We start from the raw sequence: 23155 nt of genomic DNA on the forward strand, positions 1-23155 counted from the left end.
CTTGCTATGCATCTGAGAGCTGGACAATGAATAAGGATGACTGAGGAAGAATTGACACCTTTGAGCTATGATGTTGAAGAAGAGCACTGACCATGCCATGGACTGCGAAGAGAACAAACAAATATGTCTTGGAGAAAGTGCAGCTGGAATGGTCCTTGAAGGCAAAATGATCAAGCTTGCCCTCACATGTTTCAACATGTTGCCAGGAGGGTCATTCCCTGGAAAGGGACATCATGCTCGGAAAGAAAGGGGGTTGGCAAAGGATAGGACGACCCTCAACCAGGTGGATCGACACAGTGACTGCTGCAGTGGGCTCTAATGTGTCAGGAGGTGTCACAGGACAGGACAGGGTTCAGATACAGGGTCACTATGGGTTGTGCTCAACTCATCAGCGCCTAATAACAACAACCACCACCTTGCTCTTACACTTTGTACTTTATTCAATTTCAAGATTGTTGTTTCTTTTCAGAATAGAGATAGTTTTTTTCTTTAGAAGAGAATATCTTTTACTTGTTGCTATTCTTCCTATACTGATTGATGCATCTGTCACTTGTGAGCTTGAGTTTTTTTAAAACAATCCATTTACCATTTATTTGCTATTTTCTTAGGAGAGAATATCTTTTATTTGTTGCCATTCTTGCTATACTGATTGATGCTTCTGCGTCTTGTGAGTTTGAGTCTTTTAAAAATTTTTTTTAATTTTATTTCATTATTTTTTGTGTGTACCATCAAATCAGATCTGACTGGCACAAGAGGAGATTGTTCCTCCTTCTCCAGCAGAGCATCTGGTGGATTTGAACCATGCACCTCTGAGACTGTAGTCGCAGCTTCTTGCCACTAAGCCACTAGAGCTCGCCAAGTTTGAGTCTTTTAAAATAAATCCATTTACCAGAAGCTGAGTATTAGTATTCACATTCTGTATTTTCAAATCTGAGGACAGACTCTGCACTGTGATGACTCAGTTCTCTTCATCTAAAATTTCCTTTCCAGCAAGCTCTGGTGGCCAACTTTCAAGAAGTTGCACTGCAATCCCAGAAGTATGCAGTTCGAATCCACCAGATGCTCTGCTGGAGAAGGAGGAACAATCCCCTCCTGTACCAGTCAGATCCAATTTGATGGTACACACCCACAGAAAAATAAAAATAATAAATAAATAAAAATTTCCTTTCCTAGATAATGGCCAGCTATCATCCTTAAACTACAACAAACTATAACAGGACCTTTTTGTATGAGAAAGGCCTAGGATTTAGTTTTTGTTGGCTTTAAGTAGAAGTTGTCAAAAATATCCGTTTGCCAATCCCAGAGGTACACGGTTCAAATCCACCAGATGCTCTGCTGAAAAAGAAGGGGCAATCTCCTCCTGTACCAGTCAGATCTGATTTGATGGTACACACACACACACACACACACACACACACAATAATAAAATAAAAATTAAAATTAAAAAAAGAAAAATTATCCATTTGCAAAAAAAAAATATCCATTTGCATTTTGTTTCAGGGTGTTGAGTGAAGAAATCTGATAGAAGAGGTGTTAGGATTCTAATCTCTCCCTAAAGCAACCTGGTTTCTGTAGTGTTGATTCCAACTTATGGCAACCCCAGGTGGAATGCCTTTCAGTTGTTAATTTCTCCTAAGTAGACAACCTGGCCTTTCTTTTCGGTGACCCTAAACCTCAAAACTTTCATTCAGTAGCTGTATGCACCACCCTAGGGACTCTAATCTCCCTTCGGGAATATTAAGAACATAGGAGGAATTAGATCTTGGCTGAAAGCGAAGAAGACCAGCAATATGTTTATACACGTATTATGGACTATGCAAATACATATGATTGCATAGGTCATAACAAATTATAAATGACATGGGGGGAAATGGCAATCTTAGATCTCTTATTGTACTCATGCGAAACCTATCCATATACCAAGAAGCAGTTGTTCAAACAGAACAACAACAACAGCAGCAAAAACACTGCATGTTTAAAATCAGCAAATATGTGCAATGTGCATAAAAGTTGTATCCTTTCTCTATACTTATTAAATCTGTGTGTTAAGCAAATAATCGGAGGAGCTGGAAATGAAGAAGAATGGCATTAAGACTGGAGGAAGACTCATCCACAGCCTATGTTGTTGTACAGATGACACAATCTTCTTGTAAAAGAGAAGAAGATTTGAAGCACTTACCTTCAGTATGATTACACAGCAACATCAAGAAAACAGAAATCCGGTGGCCTAGTGGCAAGATGTTGCACTGCAATCCCAGAGGTATGTGGTTCAAATCCACCAGATGCTCTGCTGCTGCAGAAGGAGGGGGCAATCTCCTCCTGTACCAGTCAGATCTGATTTGAAGGTACACATAAAAATAATACAATTAAAAAAAAAAGAAAACAGAAATCCTCACCACTCCACCAAAATACTAATAAAAGGAAAAAAGATTGAAATTGTCAAGAATTTCCTTTTACTTGTACTCATAATCAACACCCATGGTAGTAGAAGTCAAGAAATCAAAAGATATGTTGCCTTGGGGAAATCTGCTGTGAGCAACCTCTCCAAGGTTCCAAAGAGCAATGTTGCCAGTTTAAAGACTAAGGGGTGCCTGATCTAAGCCAAGTATTTCCAGTTGCTTCCTATGCATCTGAAAGATGAACGAGGAATAATGATAAAAGAAGAAGATTCAATACCTTCAGATTGTATTGTTGGAGAAAATTACTGAGCAGACTGCCAAAAGAACAACCAAATCTTGGAGAAAAGTGCAACCAGGGTGTTCCTTCAGGGTGCAACTTCATTTCACTTTCTTTGGGCGTGTCACCAGGAGGGGGTCAGTTCCTGGGAAAAATATCATTCTTGGAAAGATGGAAAGTAAGAGAAAGAGAGGAAGACCCTCAACAAAAAGCATTGATTCAGTGACTGTAACAAAGGGCCATAGATTGTGAGGGTGGCACAGGATAGGGGGAAAGTACAGATCTGTTGTTTAAAGGCTATCAGTTGTATTTGACTCAAAAGCACATACATAACAACAAGAAGAAGGAATTTAGTAGCTTTGACTGAAGGAACTGTCCATGAGAAAATAAGATGGAAGGTGGAAGCCCTTCAGAGATAAAATAAAAATAAGTGGAGTTTGAGTTGGTGACTGCATACACCAGGATACATTTTGTTGAGAGTCAGGGTTGCGGGCCTGGTATGGGGATTGATCCAGGTACTCTGGCTCTTACTTGGTGGATATAGTTTTATGTGTGAACTAAAAGAGCTTTGATTTCTAGGGCCCGTTTTGCTGTGAGGTTTTTCTAAGCTACATGGAAGGGGAAAGGAGCTCTTGTGAGGCAGTTGAGTCTGATGGTGACTGGAGTGTTGTTTTGTGCCTGCAAGTGATTACTCACTCCCTAGCCACTATCCCCATCTTAGGATTGGCTTTTATTCATCTCCCAGTTGGTCAGATCTGGGTCCTTTTTTTTTCTTCTTGGAAGTACATTATATAGAGATTGGAAAGATTGTGACTGAGCTATTTCACTCAGCATAATGTCCTCCAGGCTCCCCAATGTTATGTAATGTTTTATAAAGTCACCGTTTTTCAATGCTGTGTATTATTTCGTTGTGTGAATGTACCATAGATTTTTTCCTATCCACTCATTTGTCGATGTGTGTGAAAGACCTGTTAAAAGCAAATGTCATTTTGATGATTAAAGTGCTCCTGACTCAAACGATGGTCTTTTCATTGTCTCATATACATTTGTCAATTGTATAGCAACACGACAGAAGAATGTATGCGTTCAAACTGTGGTGTTGCTAAAGAACACAAAAGAACCGACAAATGATTCTTTAAAGAATTACAACTGGTTTGTTGTTTTTTTTCCAGTGACAGGTCTGGGGAAGGGCTGGCCGGCACTATATCTGGTGCCCCCGAAACAGCCCAAGAAGCAGACCAAGGAGATGGATGAGGAAGATAAGGCTTTCAGGCAGAAACAAAAAAGAAGAACAGAAGAAACTGGAGGAGCTAAAAGCAAAGGCTGCGGGCAAAGGTCCCCAGGCCATGGGTGGAATTAAGAAATCTAGCAAAAAATAAGGCAATGATGAACCTTCCTTCCATTCCTTTTTAAAACGTTTGGATTCTCTGCTGTAACATCTGTTGCCACATGTAGTTAAAATCAAGTGTTGTCTTGGAGCCTGTTGTACATTTCAGAAGAAACTTTCTGTGAAACAGTGAAGAAAAATAAACTCTATGATGGTCCCTCTCAAGTTCTCACTCAGCCATTCCAGTCTTAGCTGTGCAAAGTAAATGCAGTCCAGAATCCTGTCAGAATCGCCTCTTCATTCTATGTTATGTCCAGAATTCTGCACCACCTGGAATTAAACCAGCCCATTTGAAATAAAAAAAAAAGAGTTACAACTAGAAGCATGAACAAGAAACATAGTAAGAAGCAGGACTTCTACCTGCTTGCTTTGAATATTTGTCAAGAGAGGCCAATCACTAGAAAACGATACAGTAGAGGAGCAAAGAAGATGAGGAAATCCTTAACGAGGTCAATTGACACAATAGCTACAACGGTAGACTCAGCCATACCAACAATATTAAGATGGTGCAGGATTGGCAATGTTGTGTCCTGTTCTATACCAACACCATGGTAACTAACAATATACACCTAAGCCAAGAAAACAACTGTTGCTGTTGTTGCTGCTGCTGCTGCTGTGAACCGTCGAGTCCGGACCAACCCATAGCTGACCCTCTGATGGGTTTTCAGAGTCAGCTAATTGCACAGGAGGAGATTCCCCATCCTTCTCCTGCAGAGCAGCTGGTGGATTCGAACCAAGTGTCTTCAGGATTGCAATGCAGCTTCTTATCATTAGGCTACCACAGCTCCAAGAAAGCAACTACAGGAATTTTATTTTTTTAAAAGATTTGTTTTTTAATCCACCAGCTGCTCTGCCGGGGAAGGAGGGACAATCTCCTCCTGTACCAGTCAGATGTGATTTGACGGTACACTCACAGAAAAATAATAAATTTTTTAAAATTTTTTCTTTTTTTTTAAAATATTTTTTTAATTGGGAAAAACATATTGGGGTACAAGGAGGTGAGGGTTGGGGGCAGAAGGGTGAGGATGGGCCAGGATGCAGTTGCAGAGCTGCACAGTTTGGTCGGTGGGGGGAGCAGGTGAAGAAAATGATGAGGGTCCAGTGGGGACCAGATGCTACAGAGGAATGACAAGCATTTTCCAATAGTAATTAAGCCAACTGTCTTGTTGATTTGGGAATTGGATGCCGACTCTCTGGCTTCTTCATGCTGAACAGGGGCGTAGATATAAAGGGGGGAAGGGAGGACGCTTTATCACCTTACTGGTGGTCTTGGGTTACAGCTGCTTGCCTTCTGGCTCCTGAGGGCTGCGACGGTTCACCCCGAGCTGGGGGCCAAGCGCAGCCCGCCCCGGGCAGAAGGCCACGAGGGCTCGCCCCGGGCAGAGGGCCGAGGGCAGCCCGCCCCGGGCAGGGGGCCGTGACGGCTGAAGTAGTCTTTTTTTAAAAAAAGAAGAAGAAAGTGTGTGTGTGTGTGTGTGTGTGTGTGTGTGTGTGTACCGTCAAATTGGATCTGACTGGTACAGGAGACTGCCCCTCCTTCTCCAGCAGAGCATGAAGTAGAGTCTGGGTTTTTTTTCTCCCCCAGGTGCCTGTCGGGGCCTGGGTTTCAGCTGTCCACACCACAGCAGTGGGCAATGAGCTTAAAGCCCCTGATGGCTCTGGGCGCTGACTCTCACCAGTGGCTATGGATGAAGTCACAGGCGATTTTCAGCAAGCGCCGGAAAAATAATAAAATTTTTAAAAAAATTTGTTAGTTGTTGGGTGTTTACCAAGAGAAATTATCTTTTATAAATTAGTTTTCATAAGTCATGTTTCATAGTTCAGGAACACAGATAGGTGATGACTTTTGTGAAATGGAACCAAAGACGTTCTTTGCATTCTGAAATCACTTTGCACTCTGAAAGATACAAGCATCCTTCATCTCCTCAAAATCCTTCATGGAATCATACTGTCTGTGGAAATGTCCCCTCTTTCTTGTTTCAGCTATGGTAAGCATACAGAGAGCTATTCCCAGGGATGCCTCAAAAATATGAACTTCATACACTTGGCCACGGTGTCTTGCAGCTGTGTTTTCTGTGTCAAAACACAGAAAGACATGGTAGTTCTTCTAGAAGGATAATTAAACTGTAAGTTAGTCATGAAACTCCTGCTCTGTGATCACTGTTGCCCTCAAAATCTACAACAGACTCTTGAGAAATAGTAATTTGTAGTAGCAGCTTACATGGTGAGCATTAGGGAAGCCGTTTTGTTCTGACAGCCATTTTAAGAATTGTATGCCTTAATAATTTTGGCAATAATATGTATTGCTAAGGTTTATATTCCCTAGTATGTGCTAACCTAGCTTGGATACCACTCCCTGACTACATCCTGGTCTGGGCCCTGGATACCCATGACAAGTCAGAAACAAGGACTCCCAAATGTGAAGAAATCTTAACTGCCAACCTCAACATTGTGTAATCCCTGTGCCCAATCTCTGTATATAAACTCATCTTTGCTTCCCCTCAAGGTCAGAACAGTTTGCGTAATAGCCAATGTTCTTGACCCATGTGTAATAAAAGATTTGTTAGTATCCACTATTGGTTAAGTGTTTAAATCTCACATTTTCTGCCTTAACAATTTGATCACTATTGTAAAATGTTGAAATGTGTGACTTCAAACACAAATATCACTAGGAGTATTAAGCAGGCAGAGAGAGCCCCAGGGCAAGAAGGGCCTCCTGGAACTTTAGTGAGCAATTGTCCCTAACCTGTAGCTTGGAGGCTGGAAATGTTTTGATAAGTGGATAAGAGGAAGGGATGCATTCAAGACAGAGGAAACGTAAGCAACTAAGAAAGATATGGAGGCAGAAAGAGCATCCTGTCACTGGGTGAGCTGCTGGCTACAATAAGGGGGTAGAAAAGACAAGATATGGGGGAAAGGAGGCTTTTTCAAGGATTAAATCTCTGACCTAAGAAAATGGGAGCACAAATGGCAAAGAAGGAAAGCGGAGGTGTGAGACCACACAAATATGGTGTTTGGAACCATGAAGAGATGAGTTTTGCCACCCTGCTAAGCTTCAAATGAGCCAGCCAAGAGGCAGAAGGGGGACCTGATGACCACTAAGAAAAAGAGATGGGAGCTAATCACGTCTGAGCACCCCCAACCCAAGAGATTGAGAGACTAGAGATGGAGATAGGAACTCTGGAGATGGAAGAGACGGCAAAAAGCATGCACACCCATGTTTATTGCAGCTTTGTTCGACATAGCAAAGAGTTGGAAACAACCCAAGTGCCCATCAACGACTGAATGGAGAAACTCTGGTATATTCACACAATGGAATACTACACTGCAGTGAAAAACAAGGAACTCATGCAATATTATTCAAATAATATTATTCCCTGGAGGACATTATGCTGAGTGAAGTATCTCAGTCACAAAAGGACAAATACTGCATAGTGCCATAAAACAGTTGTAAAACAGGACTGACATCGTGGTTGGGGGGAGACTGAGAAGGAGGGGATAAATAATGTATACTGCATTGAAACAGATGAGGGAGAGAACTGTTTAAAATGGATCTGTGATTAGGTATTATTGTCATGACATGAGTCCAGAGTGAAGGCTGCATAGTGGAGTGGACCTGGGGGGAGGGATTGCATAACAATGGAAGAATTTCTCTTTTACTTTTCAAAGAAAAGAATGAATTAGGGGGAGGCAGAGAGAAAAGTGCAACAATGAGTGAATGGAAGCCCTAAGTCTCTGTCAACTTTTATTAAAATTAATTAAAAATAAAAAGCAAACAAAAAAAAAGAGAGATGACAAAGAACAGTGTTGGAGAAACAGGAGCAGCAGAGCCAGGAGAACTGCAGGAGACGGTGTGGTGGGCTCCCTTGCTAAGTGCCTATGGGCAGGGCGCTTGCTGGCAGAATGGGGCGCATACAAGCACCTGGTGGTGCTGCATTCGCTGAGTCAAGCAGGGCCATGGGGGCGAAGGGAGGCCTACCTATGGGCACAATCGGGAAGAGGCTGGCCCAAGAGAATGACTATGTCCTGAATGTTTCTAAACCTGAATTGAAGCCTATGACTTCTCTTTTTAACAGTTACTCATTCATGGTTGCACATTTTCTTCTCTGCCTCTCCATTCCCCTTCCCCCAGTCCATGTTGTATTACTGCCCTCTTTAGCTTTATATGGTCTATGAGTTCTATGTGACAATTGCAATGAATTATTGAACCCAGCAGAGAAGCTCTGTCTCACATGATTTGGTTACATGGCTAGAAGGGACCAGTCCTTGGAGAAGGGCATCCTGCTTGGAAGAGTGGAGGGACAGCGCAGGAAAGGAAGATCCTGAATGAGATAGATTGCACAGTAACTGTGGTAATGGGGGTAGATGTGTCAGAGTCAGTGAGACTGGCTCAGGATAAGGCAGGGTTCAGAACTGCTGTACACAGCTCGCTATGAGTCACAGGCAACTCATTGGCATAACAACAACAACAACAACAACTAAAAAAGCAAGCAAACAAGCAAATAAACAAAACCCAACCAAAACCCTAAAATGGTTTATGGGGAAAGAGCTCTTCTTCTTGAAGCTAAAACCTGAAATTGTGGAGGGAGGGAGAAAAATGTGCATCAATAAGTGAATGAAAATCAATCTCTTTGTGAACCGTCACTAAATTTTTAAATTGTTGTTGTTGTTGTTATGTGCCGTCGAGTCGTTTGCGACTCATAGCGACCAGAAATTTTGTCTTTAAAAAAAAAAAGCCAAGAATTACCAAAGAAAGCAACTTTCCTCCTGACTGAGACTGCTGCTGGGGGCTGGACAAATATGAGTTTGGAGTCTATACCTGCTGAGTGTTAGATCTCCTTACTCAGTGTCTTTCAAATGGCGTTAAGAATAAAATGCTATTTTGGCAAAGGGGGAAAGCTCCAGTTGAATAAGGGACATCACTTTTGGAAAGACAGAGTGTCAGATAAAGAGAGGAAGAAGCTCTGAGAGATGGATTGAAGTGCACCAATGGGCTCTAGTGTGTGCCACACAGGCCTAACAAGGATAGTTCCACAGAGGACAGTGTTCAAATCTGTTGGGGTTTTTTCTTTTTTTTTTTCTAATTATATTTTTTTAATTAATTTTAATGAGCATTTACAGAAACTTTGGATTTCCATTCATTCATTGTTGCACTTTTCTTCCTGCCCAACCCTCCTCCCCAGTTTACTCTTCTCTTTGAAAAGTAAAAGACTTTTTTTTCATTGTTATACAATCCCTCCTACCCCCCACCCCCAAGTCCACCCCACTATGCAGCCTTCATTCTGGACTCTTGTCATGACAATAATATCTAATCATATATCACTTTTAAACAGTTCTGTCCCTCATCTGTTTCAATGCAGTATTCATAATGTATCCCATCTTTCTGAGTTTCCCCCAAACCCCAATATCAGTCCCATTTTACAACAGTGGCACTATGCAATATTTGTCCTTTTGTGGTGGTTGAGATATTTCACTCAGCATAATGTCCTCCAGAGTCAACCATTTTGTATTCATATTTCATATTTCCTTGTTTCTCAATGCAGCATAGTATTTCATTGTGTGAATATACCAGAGCTGCTCTATTCATTCATTTGTTGATGGGCACCTAGGTTGTTTCAACTCTTTGCTATTGTGAATAAAGCTGCAATAAACATGGTTGTGCATGTATCTACTTGGTGGCAGTTATATAGTTTCTTTGGGTTCTTTTTCTTTTTTGTTGTTGTTATGTACCATCGAGTCAGACCCAACTGGCACAGGAAGAGATTGCTGCTCCTCGACAGAGTATCCTGGTGGATTCAAACAGTGCACCTTCAGGATTATAGCACAGCTTCTTGCCACCACGCCACCAGAGCTCTCTATAGATCTGTGGTTCTTAAAGTTGCTATGAGTCATACTAAACTCTGGGTAACCTAACAACAGTAAAGAGAACTTCAAACAGAACATCAAGAAAACAATACTGCCTCTCCAATGAAAAAACATTTGGAAATAATTTCTGTAAAGATTCGGTCTCAGAAACCAAAGGAGGTTGTCATGAGTCAGAACTGGCACAACAGCAGAACTCTCCTCTCAAGAGACCCTCAGGGCAGCCTGTGGCCTGTGTCAGGGCTGCTCTGTCCATTTCAGCTCCTCTCAAGAGACCTGGGCTGTGCCCTTGGCTTCCTTCCAGAGGGGAAAAATCATCTGCTCTAGAGAAATTTCCAGCACTCCCCAGAAGAAGAGAACCAACGTGAAAATCTCTTTTGTGATTTCACATGCTACGGCCCCTTACCATAGCCACTCTTTATCAGAACCTCTGTTCATCTTTAATAGATAATTATTTGTCGTAATAATAACAGCGAGCTTTGTGGTGCATTTAGAATGTGTCTGATGCTATATGCTAAGCACTTTGGATACGCATTCTGTCTAATGCATTTAGTGACTCTGTAACCCTGTAAGGTAAGTCCTTTTATTCTCCTTTATTTAGAAATGTCTAACATTTTCATTTTCTCTTGTTTAAGACAGGGAGTCCTGGGAGCCTGATCTGTAGGCTAGCCCAAAGGGCTGTATCTCCCTGAAGATTTGAATCCACCAGCTGCTCCTTAAGAGAAAGATGAAGGGGCTTGATGGCAGTGAGTTCTAAGAAGGCTCAGAGAGGTTAAGTAACTTACCCAAGGTCCCCATCTCAGATTTGAACGCATGTCATTTGACTCCAGACCCTGAGGTCTTATCTGCCATACTACACTGCCACCCTATATTCCTAAAAATGCTGTTTTCCTGGGCCAACAGCCCACCTGAGAGCTACCAGAAGTGTTAGCTGAATCAGATCTGGTCCCTTCTTTCCCTCCACGTCATGGGTTTTGCTTGGAGCTGGGGTGGGGAGTGGGGGCTGGTGTGGTCTCTCAGAGCCTGTAAGCTGCTCTGGGAGAAAAGGTTTCAGACTGAGACACACCAGAGAAGTGAGCTGTTTGGTAATCTTGGAGCCAAAGACAGAGCAGATACAGAGGACTCTTGGGGGTGTGTGCAGAAATCTCAGTTTGGGAGTTTGGGAGCTGTGGCTTTATTTTGGTTGTATTTTTAGAACAGTGACCTCTGGGCCCAGAAGAGGAGATTGCTGGGATGAGGACCTGAGTCCTCACTGTGGCCAAAATCCAGACAAGGAAGAGACCCTGGAGCCTGGGAAGAGAACATTATCAGCAGACTCTGTAGGGACCAAAGATTGTCGACATGCCTCCTGAACCAGGGAGTGTAGAAAATGAGGCCTCTTTCAAAAAGCCTCTTCAGAAAGTGAAGATGGGCAGGAGGAAGGATGTGGGAGGGAGGGCAAGATATTTGCTGATGGGTGCTAACAGCACCCTTTGCCCCTTCAGGACACCAAACCCACCTGTCATCATTGAGTAGGCTCCCACACCTGGGGACCCCATGTCATAGAAGCAGATTTCTTAAAAAATATTTTTAATTTATTCTCATTTAATAATAACCTTACAGTATGTTTTATTCATATATATTGTGTTTTATACAATCTTTCATTTACATTGTGTTTCAAACATTCATTCACACACCTTCTATTTTACTTTTTTTTTAAACTGGACTGCTATCTGCAGAAAGCTGAAACAGGATCCACATCTCACACTATACACAAAAATCAGCTCAAGGTGGATCACAGACCTGGAGTAAAGCCCCAAACTTCAGAAAGTTTATAAGAGACAAACTGGGACCAGCTTAGAAGCCCTAGTCAACAATATAAAGAGACTGCCAAGTACACCTGTATCCTGGAGAGGATAAAATTGATAAGTGGGACCTTTTAAAGATTAAGTCTCTGAGTATCAAAAACTTTTTCCAACAGGGTGAAAAAAAAATGCCTACCGACTGGGAACAAACATTTGGCAATAGCATCTCAGGCAAGGGTCTCATAAAAGTTTACAGAATGCTCCTGGGTCTCTGTAAGATTGGGGTTTTTAAGACTCAACTTTTTTACCAACAGGTAATATATTTTCACAACAAAGTGATACCCTCCCCACCCCACACATATCTGACTGAAAATCTACATCAGACTAGTTCAGATCTTTTCTTGTACTTTCTTGGATGCCTGTGATGACTCCTTTTCCTTACTAAAGAGCCTTCTCTTAGACTCTGAACAATTGTTTGTACCTCTCATCGTTGCTTCTCTTTGCATTATAGTTTCATTCTTTTTACCCCAGTAAATTACACATGTTAAAAGGAAGAACCATGCTGTAACTAAACTGAGGAGGATCTGAAGTGCTTGCTGTGGAAGGTCAGGGACTGCAGTCTTCAGTATGGTTTGAAGCTCAGTATCAGGAAAACAAAGATTCTCACAAACAACAAATGTTGGTGAGATTGTGGAGAAACTAGAACCGTTATTCACTGTTGGTGGTAGTGTAAAATGGTGCAACCACTATGGAAGGTTGTATGGCGCTTTCTCAAAAAGTTTCAAATAGAAATACCATTTGACCCAGCAATTCTTCTACTGGGAATATACCCTAAAGAAACCATAACTGTCACCCAGACAGATATATGCACACCCATGTTTATTGTGGCTTTGTTTACAGTAGAAAAGAGTTGGAAACAACCTAAGTGCCCATCAACAAATGAATGGATAGAGAAACTATGGTATATTCACACAATGGAATACTATGCTGCATTGAAAAACAAAGAACTCATGCAATATTATTCAAAATGGGTGACCCAGGAGGACATTATGCTGAGTGAAATATCTCAGTCACAAAAGGACAAATACTGCCTAGTGCCATTGTGGTAGAACGGGACTGACATCAGGGTTGGGCTGAGACTGAGAAAAATTGGATAAATTATGTATACTGTATTGAAATAGATGAGGGAGAGAATAGTTTAAAAGAAATATATGATTGGGTATTATGGTCATGACAAGAGTCCAGAATGAAGGCTGCATAGTGGAGTGTACTGGGGTGGGGGCGGGGGGCACATGGATTGTATACCAATGAAACAATTTTTCTTTTACTTTTGAAAGAGAAGAGCGAACTGGGGAGAGAGGGGTGGGCAGGGCGAAAAATGCAACAATGAATGAATGGAAATCCAAAATCTCTGCAAATGTTCATTAAAATTAATAAAATAATTTTTTTAAAAAACACTGAAAGAAAAAAGAAAACAAAGATTCTCACCACTGGACCAATTGGCAGCATCAGGATGGATGGTGAAGAGATTGAGATTGTTCACAGTTTTGGTTTGCTTGGCTCCACAGTCAACACTCTTGGCACCAGCAGCCAGGAAATTAAAAGATGTATTGCGATGGGAAAGTCTGCTGTTAGGGGCCTCTTCAAAGTACTGAAGGGCAACGATGTCAGTCTGGAGACTAAGGTGCACCTGATACAGCCCATGGCCTTTGCAATCACTTGCTATGCCTCAGAGAGCTGGACAATGACTAGGGAGGATAGCAGGAGATTTGATGCCTTTGAGCTGTACTGTTAGAGAAGAGTGTTGGATATACCATGGACTGCTAAGAAATCAACAGGTTTGTCCTGGAGAGGATGAAGCTGGACTGCTCCTTGGAGACAAGGATTCTGAAGCTTCGTCTGACATACTTTGGACATGTTATAAGGAGAGACCAGTCCTTGGAGAAGGACATCATGCTTGGGAGGGTGGAGGGACAGCGCAGGAGGGGAAGACCCTCGATGAGATGGATTGATTCAGTGACTGGGATAATGCAGGCAGGTGTGTCAGAGTTGGTGAGATTGGCACAGGATAGGGCAGAGTTTAGGGCTGTTGTACATAGGGTCACTATGAGTTGTAGATGACTCAACAGCACGTAACAAAAATAACAACTTGCATCTTGCAAAAGGGTGCTATATATAGATAGCAGTATCACAATAAGTGAATGAATAGATGAATGGATGGATGAATGGATGCTTGGATGGAGAGAATCAGGAGAGAATGTAAGTATATATGTATGTGTATATATGTATATAGATAGATGTATAGATATGTATTGAAGGTTGTTATTGCTAAAGGAAAGAAAGGGAGGGATGGAGAAGAGGTGAGTAGAAAGAAAATTCAACTAGAGAATAGACAACTATTACTCAAAGCCCATCAGCAGATTCCATTTGCCCCAAGGGTTCTCAAAGCTTTAAATGTTTACAAGAGCAGATTACTACAACCTTATCTGACAGAATGCCTGGTGGGTTAAAACCATTGACCTTTTAGTTAACCCTTACATTGTGGCATCATTTCTCCTGATAAACAGCTATGTTGTTACTGTTAGGTGTCATCAAGTAATTTTCAACTCTCAGCAACCCTATGTGCAAACAGAATAAAATCTGGTTGAATCTTATGCCACCCTCACCATCTCTGTTGTGCATGAGCCCTATCGTCAGCCTCTGTGGCGATTCATTTCATTGAGAATTTTTCTCTTTTTCATTCACCCTCTATTTTACCTAGCACAGGGTCCTTCTTGAGGGACTAGCCCCTCCTGGTAACACACCCAAGAGAAAGGTTCACCATCCTTCTTTTTTTTAATTTTATTTTATTCCATTCTTGCTTCTAAGGAGCATTCTGACAGCACTTCTTTGAAGATAGATTTGTTTATCCTTTTGGCAGTCCATGGTGCAGTCAATATTCTTCACTATCACCACAATTCAAAGGCAACAAACATGTTTGTCTTGGAGAGGGTGAAACCAGGCTGCTCCTTGGAGGTAAGGATTCTGAAGCTCCATGTGACATACTTTGGACATGTTGCAAGGGGGGACCAGTCATTGGAGAGGGGCGTCATACTTGGGAGGGTGGAGGGACAACACAGGAGAGGAAGACCTGGGATGAGATGGATTGATTCAGTGACTGGGGTAATGGAGGGAGGTGTGTGAGAGACAATAAGGTTGGCTCAGGATAGAGCAGGGTTCAGAGCTGTTGTATAAAGGGTTGCTATGAGTCACAAGCAACTCAACAACACATAACAACAACATCCATTGTCCAATTTTCACACACGTATGGCAGCATACCTTAATAATTACTTTAAGTTTACTATGTCACATATATCTAATAAGTGCTTTGTGTTTGTGACCTAGTATATATTCACAACAATCCTAAAAGGTAAGTACAACTATTATCCTTCTACAACAATTGAAAAAGCAGTTTTCTGAGCAGATGATTTGCCCAAAGTCATATGACTTGCATGTATCCATGTCAAGTCCTAACACAGCTCTGTTGACTTTGAGAACCCTACCTCTTCACTTTCAACCATCCTGCCGACTATCCTCCTGTGTTGTCCTTTCCCATAAGCCACTGAAATTCTCTTCTGAGGCACTTTGCAGAGTTTTCACTTTTCAGGGGAGGATTTGGAATTATTTCGTAATTCATTGAACTTACAGAATGTAAGTTCTAAGTTCTAAGAAGATAGTTACATCTTTGGGTTTTATCCCTCACTCTTAGAAAAATGTCTGACACATAGCAGGTGCTCAGTAAATACATGATTACCAACTATTTATCTCACCAGCCGAAGCCAGCTGAATCTGACTTATCAACTAGCTCCCAGCTCATGACTGGAAGGTAGATCTGCTCCAGTGTTTGTAAGGCTGTGAACTTTCAGAAGCAAATTGCCAGGCCTTTCGAGGCACCTCTGGGTGTGTTTGCACCGTCAACCTTTAGATTAGTAGGTGAGTATTTAACTATTTGCCCCAAGAAGGGACTTCAATTCTGGTGCTAGAGAAGAGAATTGAACACACCATGGACTGTCCTGGAGAGGGTGAAACTAGGCTGCTCCTTTGAGGCAAGTATTGTGAAGCTCCATCTCACATACTTTGGGAATGTTGTCAGAAGGGTCCAGTCCATGGAGAAGGAAGTCATGCTTGAGAGGGTGAAGGATCAGTGTAGGAGAGGAAAACCCTGCATGAGATGGATTGACACAGTGACTGTGGCAATGGGGTCAGGTGTGTCAGAGGTTGGCTCAGGACAGGGCAGGGTTCAGAGCTGTGGTCCACAGGGTGGCTGAGAGTAGTTGTTAGATATAAAAAAGAGTGTGAGGGAGCGAGGGAGAGAAAAAAAGGAATTGGTCCCAAGAAACGAACAGGCCTTTATTGCATGGTCTGAGAGAGACGCCAAGTGACCCAGCAGCATGGCATGGAGACAGGATCCAAATGGCATGCGGCCAGTTTGGGGGGTTTCCTTTTTACTTTACTTTTTAAAAATTTATTTTATTTCATTATTTTTTACGTGTACTGTCAAATCAGATCTGGCTTGTACAGGAGGAGATGGTTCCTCCTTCTCCAGGAGAGCATCTGGTGGATTCGAACTGTGCATCTCTGAGATTGCACTTGCAGATTCTTGCCACTAGGCCACCACAGCTCGCCGGGGGTTTCCTTTTTATAGGGGTCCTGGGGAGGACTAAGATGGTACTTCTTGGAATTTGGCATGTTAATTTAGTTAGGTTTTAGCTTTTTTTTTTTTCCCCCTCTCAAGCTCGGACTCTTATCAGGATCCATTGTTTGATCTGGTCCTTAATGTGACCAGCTCAGGTTTCTCAGGAAGTGGTCAAGCTTGGGGATGATGGGGCAACTGCCATATTCTCCCTTCAGTAGTCGATTCAACTGCACCTAACAACAACAACAACAACAAGGACTCTTATCCACCTGGCCACTGCTTCTTAAAAATGACAACTGCCAGCATTCTCTGTAAGTCCTTTCTCCACACTCCCTCTCAGTTCTACCTGCCTCACTTTTACAGTTCAGCCTCATTAGTCAGCCTTAACCTAAAGCTGGACCAGTGAGCATTAAAGGCCAGGGCCATTTTTTAGTCCCAGATGATCCCTGAACTCAGCAAATGCTGATCAAATGACTGTCTCTCTCTGGCTTAAGATGGAAAGGCGCCAGGAAAGATCGAAGCAGCTACCCTGATGAGTTACACTCAGGCTGCTAGAAGGGATTTTGTGGCAGGAGGGAGGGGGGCAGGAGATTGAATGTCTCCGTGCCTCGGAGCGGCAGCGTGATGGATGACCTGTGGAAAGCCCGCCTACGAAACACGCCTGCCCTGCTGAAACAGTATCTCTCCCCACTGTCCAGAGTTCTATTTCCCGGAAGACTCCCTGGATCGTGCTCTGGACTGAGACGTGGTGCTTTGATGCTCCCAAAGGAGGTCTTGGTACGGATTCCCCAGAAGAGGAAGGAGCAGAGAACCGAAGGGAGATTGAACCCTCCTCCTGAAAGCCTAGAGACCTCATGGGAACTGACAACCCTTTAAGGGTTTCCAGACTCCTTTGCGCAGCCCACTAATTTTCAGGTTTGGTGCACAGGGAGGCCTCGGTCTCTCCTTCCCCACTCCTCCCTCTCTCACTCTCTCATAGTAAAGTGAACCTCGGGCCGCGCTCTCTCCGCACTCAGCTTCTTCTGGCACAAAGTCGCTGTGGTACCAGCCTCCCCTGTTGATTCGAGGTTGTAAACAACTGTGAGTCCCCGAGCAAATGACCAAATACAGTAGAAAGAAGTCAGTGAAGCTCGCCGTGGTCACAGTGACCACCACCCGGGCATGGAGACGTGAAATCAAGTGTTGGAACTTGCCTGGAGCTGGCCTGAACCCGCAATGGCCTTGTCTCTGCTTGCCTGATGATCTCTGCCTCTGATCTCCTTCTGCCAGCCTGTGTCTACATTTTTTGTATCTTTTTCTCATTGCGTGGCCCCCTTGTCTTTAAAAGGCTAAGCGCTCGGTACTAAATTTGGTCACGCAGCGCTCCAAGATTCCCTGGAATGTCCTCAAGTTTCAAACAGCTCTGGCTGCGAGGCGGGCCCGCCCCCTGCGCGGGGATTGGCCTCTGCGGTCGGGGCCCGGCAGCGCTGCGCTCTCATTGGTCAGTGGGTGGCCGGTCCTGGCCCGCGGGTCCCAGCTGCGAGGAGGCTGCAGCCTCCAGTTAACACTTCAACACCTGTGTGCCGCGCGGAGGGGCCAGACCGCTGCCGTCCTCCACCCGGCTCGGGTTTGCTCCCCAGCGCTCCACTCCATTCACGGTCCTCTGCCCGCCTGTCCGGCAGCCTCCCACAGCTGCCCCCACAAAAGCTGCATCATCCCCCTTTTGCCAACATGTCCAAGGTAGCCAAGTACCGCCGGCAGGTGAGCGAGGACCCCGATATCGACAGCCTGCTGTCCACCCTGTCTCCCGAGGAGATGGAGGAGCTGGAGAAGGAGCTGGACGTGGTGGACCCCGACGGCAGCATCCCCGTAGGGCTGCGGCAGAGAAACCAGACGGAGAAGCCGTCCACCGGCACGTACGACCGGGAGGCGATGCTCGACTTTTGTGAGAAGGAGACCAAAAAGCTGATTCAGAGGGAGATGTCCATAGACGTGAGTGTGAGCGGTCCTGGAGGGGCGCAGGGGGCAGGCAGGGGGTGTGGAGACCTCCCCCAGGGCCTGCGGGGCTGCTTCGCGTAGATTACGTGTCTTGTTGGCAAAGGTCTGAGCTCCTGGTCCCACTAAGCTAGGACCCTTGCGCCTAATGTCTTATAACCAGAAGTTGTAGCCTGCGGAGGAACTCAATATTCCACAATATCCAGTAGGGCCACAGGCAGAATGGTGACAAGAGGGGGTCCTTGAGGTATTCTTGTTCTCTTCATTCCATCCTGGTCCCACCACACTCGCCCCCTCTCCCCCTCCACATGCCATACTACTGAGAGGAAACGAGGACAGAAGGGTGCTTGCCGTCCCTTGTCAGGCACCTCGGAAAATACAGCTAAACACTCCTTCTAGAGAAAGCCTCCATTTTTAAGTACAGGCACTGATGGTTTGAGGAGGCAGGTGGGTGCCCAAAAGCCATGGGAGGCATGCAACCAAGGGTCTGTGCCTTAGCCTGGTGGCTTCAATTTTATCTCTGGGTAAGATGGGATTTTTCTGTATCCCCTAGAGCGTCCCCTTGAGGGAGCACCCCTCTTTTTTAAAATTTATTTTATTTTATTTTTTTTCGGTGCTAAGAACTTTCACAAACTAGCAACAGCTCTTTGCTAGGAAATGAAGAGACTTCCCAGCAATGTTCGGCCACTAGGCGGGGTCAGGGCAAGGGGCAACTGTGTTTGAAGCATCGGTCCTCATCCAGGATCCACTGGACACACAAACCTGCTTTCTGTTTTTCTGGGGTTGGAGGTTGGCATGGCGGAATCCATTTGCTCACTGTTGGGCAAAATATGAGTTACCTTTGGATGAATTGGGCTAGCATTTTAAGAGCAGGATCCCTTTGTTCACAGAAAAGAGTAATCTGAAAACAAAACAAAAACAACAACAAACCACCAAACTTAAAAAACCCAAACCCAACTGTCCAAAGCCTTTGTACTTGTCCCCTTCTAACCAGTCACCTGCCTCTGTTGAGTCCCCTCTGACTCCTTGTGACCCCGTATTTGTCAGAGGAGAACTGAGCTCCATGAGGTTCCCAATGGCTGATTTTTTGAAAGTAGATTCCCAAGCCTTTCCTTGAAGGCACCTCTGAGTGGACTTGAAACACCAGCCTTTGAGGTTGACAGTCAAGTGCAATAACATGTGCAGCACTTACTGATCACATCTCTTGTGGATTAGCCATTGTCTTGCCAGAAAAAAATTAGCCACAATTCCTTTTTTTATAAAAATAAAACAAAAGTCATTAGTGGTTAGTTGCTCACTGTTGGGCAAAAGATAAAAGTTATCTTTCAATGAATTAGTGGCTAAAGTCAATCAGTAAAACCCAGATAGATGCCCAGAGCAAGGGTTACCAACATCACAGAGCTTCAAATGACACACTAACTCTCACAGAGAAAAAATAGGAAAGAGGAGACTGCCATGTGAAACTGCCATGAATGTCTGGCCAGACAGGAAACTGTACTGACTGCTAGTCACAGAGCATGTTGTGGACTTAGCTCCTGACTCCTTGTGTGAAGTGGGTGGGAGAATGAGGAGCACAGTGAAGTGCAGTAGACTATTGCTTCCTCCCCCTGCCCATATTAAAGGTGTTGCCAAGAAGTCAGAGGTAGGAGGGAGACATATGCTCACAAACTCATGATCCTCTGGGCAAGTCATGATGTCTTATTGCAGTGGGGGCCCCAGCCCCTCAAGAGAATTGTCAGGAAAACTCACAGAAACAACTTTGGTACATTTATCCATCGGCCACTTGGACTATCTGTCACTCTGAAGTGTTACTTACTCCTGGTCCCTTAGTCCTGCATCTGTGACTACTTTGTACCCCATGACTTCTGGTCTTCAGAAAGATGTAGCTGAGGTTAAAGTCAAACACAAACCAGGATGCTTAAGGTGCAAAGAGTATGAGAACCTTTCAAGCCCTTAGAAATCCCATCCTCACAAGCCTTTTCCCTTAGTTAATATCACAGCAAGTTCCTCCCTGGGTACCTCCCTCCTTGCTTCTGCAGACAGAGCTCAAGCCTGGGGCCAGGGTAGTGAGTTGTGTACGGCTGTGCGTCTGCCAGCTGAAGGCACCTTTAGGACCATTTTCTCCCCAGGTGGATGGAATGCTCATGTCTCCTCTAAGGGCACAATGATTGATGTCAAGTCCATTTTGACTCACAGTGACCCTCAGGACAAAGAGCTGCTCCATAGGTTTCACAAGGTTATAATTTTTTAAAAGAGCAGACTGTCTCATCTTTCTCCCACCGAGCGGCTAGTGGTTCCAAACAGCAGACATTTTAGTTGACCATTCAGCTCTTGACTCACTGCACCACCAGGACTCCTTGTCCAAAGGAGGCTGGCAAAATGACTTTACGTTCAAGCTGCATACTAAGCTGTGAACAGAGGCAAATCTGGGCAATTGGAAATTAACATTAAAAAATGCCTTCTTTAGCATAATGAGCAATATAGTCACATGCAGTCAAGATCTTGGAGTTCAAGGATCAGAAAAACCTAGTTTGAGAACTAGCATGTCTGACTGCCAGGCTGCCTGTATATCTAACTCACAAGTTACCTAAACTGAGTGTCGATGCCCTCATCTGTAGAACTGAAGACATTTCATAGGTTTGTGTGTGCAAACTAAAACAGGTAATAACGTACTTAGCACATAGCTTGTATGTAATCAGCGCTTAAAAAAAAGGCAGCTATAAAATTTTTCATTAAATTAAGGAACCCAGAAGGTGGCGATGTGAGAGAAAGGAACTCTTTCCCCCTTCCCAGCCCTCCATTTGGCTTAGTCTCAGGCAGGTGTCACAGCTTGTCTGTTCTATTAGTAGCCAGAGAAACAAGCTTGGATGGTGCAGAGGGTGGGAGTGTGTGTTACAGACATCACAGAGACAGAGCACTGAGTAGGGTTTCGGGCCAGTAGACTTGGTCTCTTCCTCCCCAGAACTGCCTTCTCAGCCGCTGGCTGGGAGCTGTCACCTTTGCTACGTGTGAGAAATTACAAGTCAACTAAAACAGATATATGCGCCTCTTCCTCTCTACCCAGGGAAGAAGAGGGAGGAGTCTAGTGGAGGCTTCCAAGGCCCTGGATTTTCAGGAGATTGCCAGGCCTTTCTTCTGAGGCTCCCCTGTGTGGACTTCAACTGAAGTTAGCAGCTAATCATGTTAACCATTTTGCACTACCCAGATTCTGGGCTTAACACAGAATGAAAGCTTCTCCTTCCCTTCTCCCTCCCTCCCTCCCTCCCCTGAGTAGGAACATAGCTATTAAAACTAATAAAACCAAGTATGGATTAGGGAAAGTAGATCTTACCTGGATATTGGATGACATTAAGAAATTATTAATTCCTCTCAAATGCCACAATGGTATTTCAGATAGATCTTTTAAAAGATTCTTATCTTTCAGACATAAAGACAGTATTATTTATGGGGGGCCATGGTAAGGTGTAGAAGAGTTGCTGTAAAGCATTTTAAATATGAGGGGAGTTGGGAGAGTCAAGATTGGCCATGAGTTGAAAACCAATGGAGCTACCAGTTATGGATCCACATGGAGGCTCCTTGTACGGGTCTACTTTTTCCACTTATGTTTGAAATTTTCCATATAAAAAGCTTATGAAAACTAGAAGCCAAGTATAGAAATAGGCCCTGGGTGGGTCTTAAGTCCTAGTCTCCTGGGAAGAGGGAGCCCCAGGATTCAAACTGTAGCTGCCTGGGCAGGCGGGTCTGGACTAGGGAAGAGGCCTCTGGCTGCTTCTCAGTGAGACTGACTTCTCCAGGGAGCTGAGAACCTTCTAGATTGACTGGCTTTCCCCTCAACATTGTCCACCCCTCTCCATGCCTTTTTCTGGTTAACTCCGATTTGGCCTTCAGGAATTAGGACCACATCCCCATCATGACATGAAGTGAGGCCCTTCTCTGGGCTCTCCACGAGCATTGTGTACCAACCCAAAGTGGTATCCCTCTGTTGTGACTGCCTGTTTTCTCATCTGTCTCCCTTGCCCCTGTGTGATTCTGGAGGAATCAGCTCTAACAGGACCTGGCATGCAGTTTGATCGTCAATCTTTGTGTTTTGAATGAATATCATCTAGGGCCAGGGAGACAGAACAGGTGGAGCTGGGTGGTGCTGGCCATTGGCTGCTTCTCTGCTTCTCTTCCGAAAGGCAGCCCTCTCGGGAGGACAGGCAGTTCCATCTGGCCCCCGAGGAACTCTTCTCCAGCCCAGGTGGAAGACAAAGCCCCTGGCAAGCGCTGAGCCAAAAGTGCAATGAAACCGCTGTCCTTGGCTCAGGTTTCAGGAACCGGATCCCAACAGGTCAACTCATGTGTTCTCTCTTTCCTTCCCGAGTGGGAAAGAAAATCTCCAGCCTGCCTCCCCCATCCTTCTTGGCGTGACCAGGGGTGGAAGATTAGCACCTGCATCCAGCCAGGAGCAGGGGCAGCTGAGCTGGGGGTTGGAGGAAACTCTTAGGTTCTCCCTTGAGATAAACTTGAGAAGCAAACCAGACACACCCCATTTGCCAAGCCCTGCTCGACATGAGCCTCCTGACCTTCCCCCTGTTTGCTCAGCTCACAGCCCAGCAGCCCCCTCGCTCCACCAGTTCTGGTCCCGGCTCAGTGATCTTGGTATCTCTGCAGGGATGGGAATGCCAGGAAGGCCTGGGGCCTCCTAGCACAAACCCTCAAAATGCCCTTTTAGGCCTCCAAGGGCTGAGTCCTGTCAGGACTGCGCTGGACAGCACGCTCACTGATTAAAGGAGATTAACCCCAACTGGTACACAC

General features: G+C 44.4%; 1 protein-coding gene across 1 annotated transcript in view; it reads left to right on the forward strand.

Annotated features, from left to right (window-relative positions):
• The first annotated feature begins 18094 nt into the window (after window positions 1-18094).
• The window catches only part of LMOD1 (leiomodin 1 (smooth muscle)), a 57593-nt gene continuing 52532 nt past the window's right edge, over window positions 18095-23155 (forward strand). Inside the window, exon 1 of the mRNA XM_006890542.1 lies at window positions 18095-18355. Within this exon, the coding sequence (XP_006890604.1) occupies window positions 18095-18355 (261 nt within the window). The remainder of the gene's footprint in view (window positions 18356-23155) is intronic.

The sequence above is a fragment of the Elephantulus edwardii genome, unplaced genomic scaffold (genome assembly GCF_000299155.1).
Source record: "Elephantulus edwardii isolate Elephantulus edwardi_28Jun2011 unplaced genomic scaffold, EleEdw1.0 scaffold00090, whole genome shotgun sequence".
Lineage (NCBI taxonomy): Eukaryota > Metazoa > Chordata > Mammalia > Macroscelidea > Macroscelididae > Elephantulus > Elephantulus edwardii.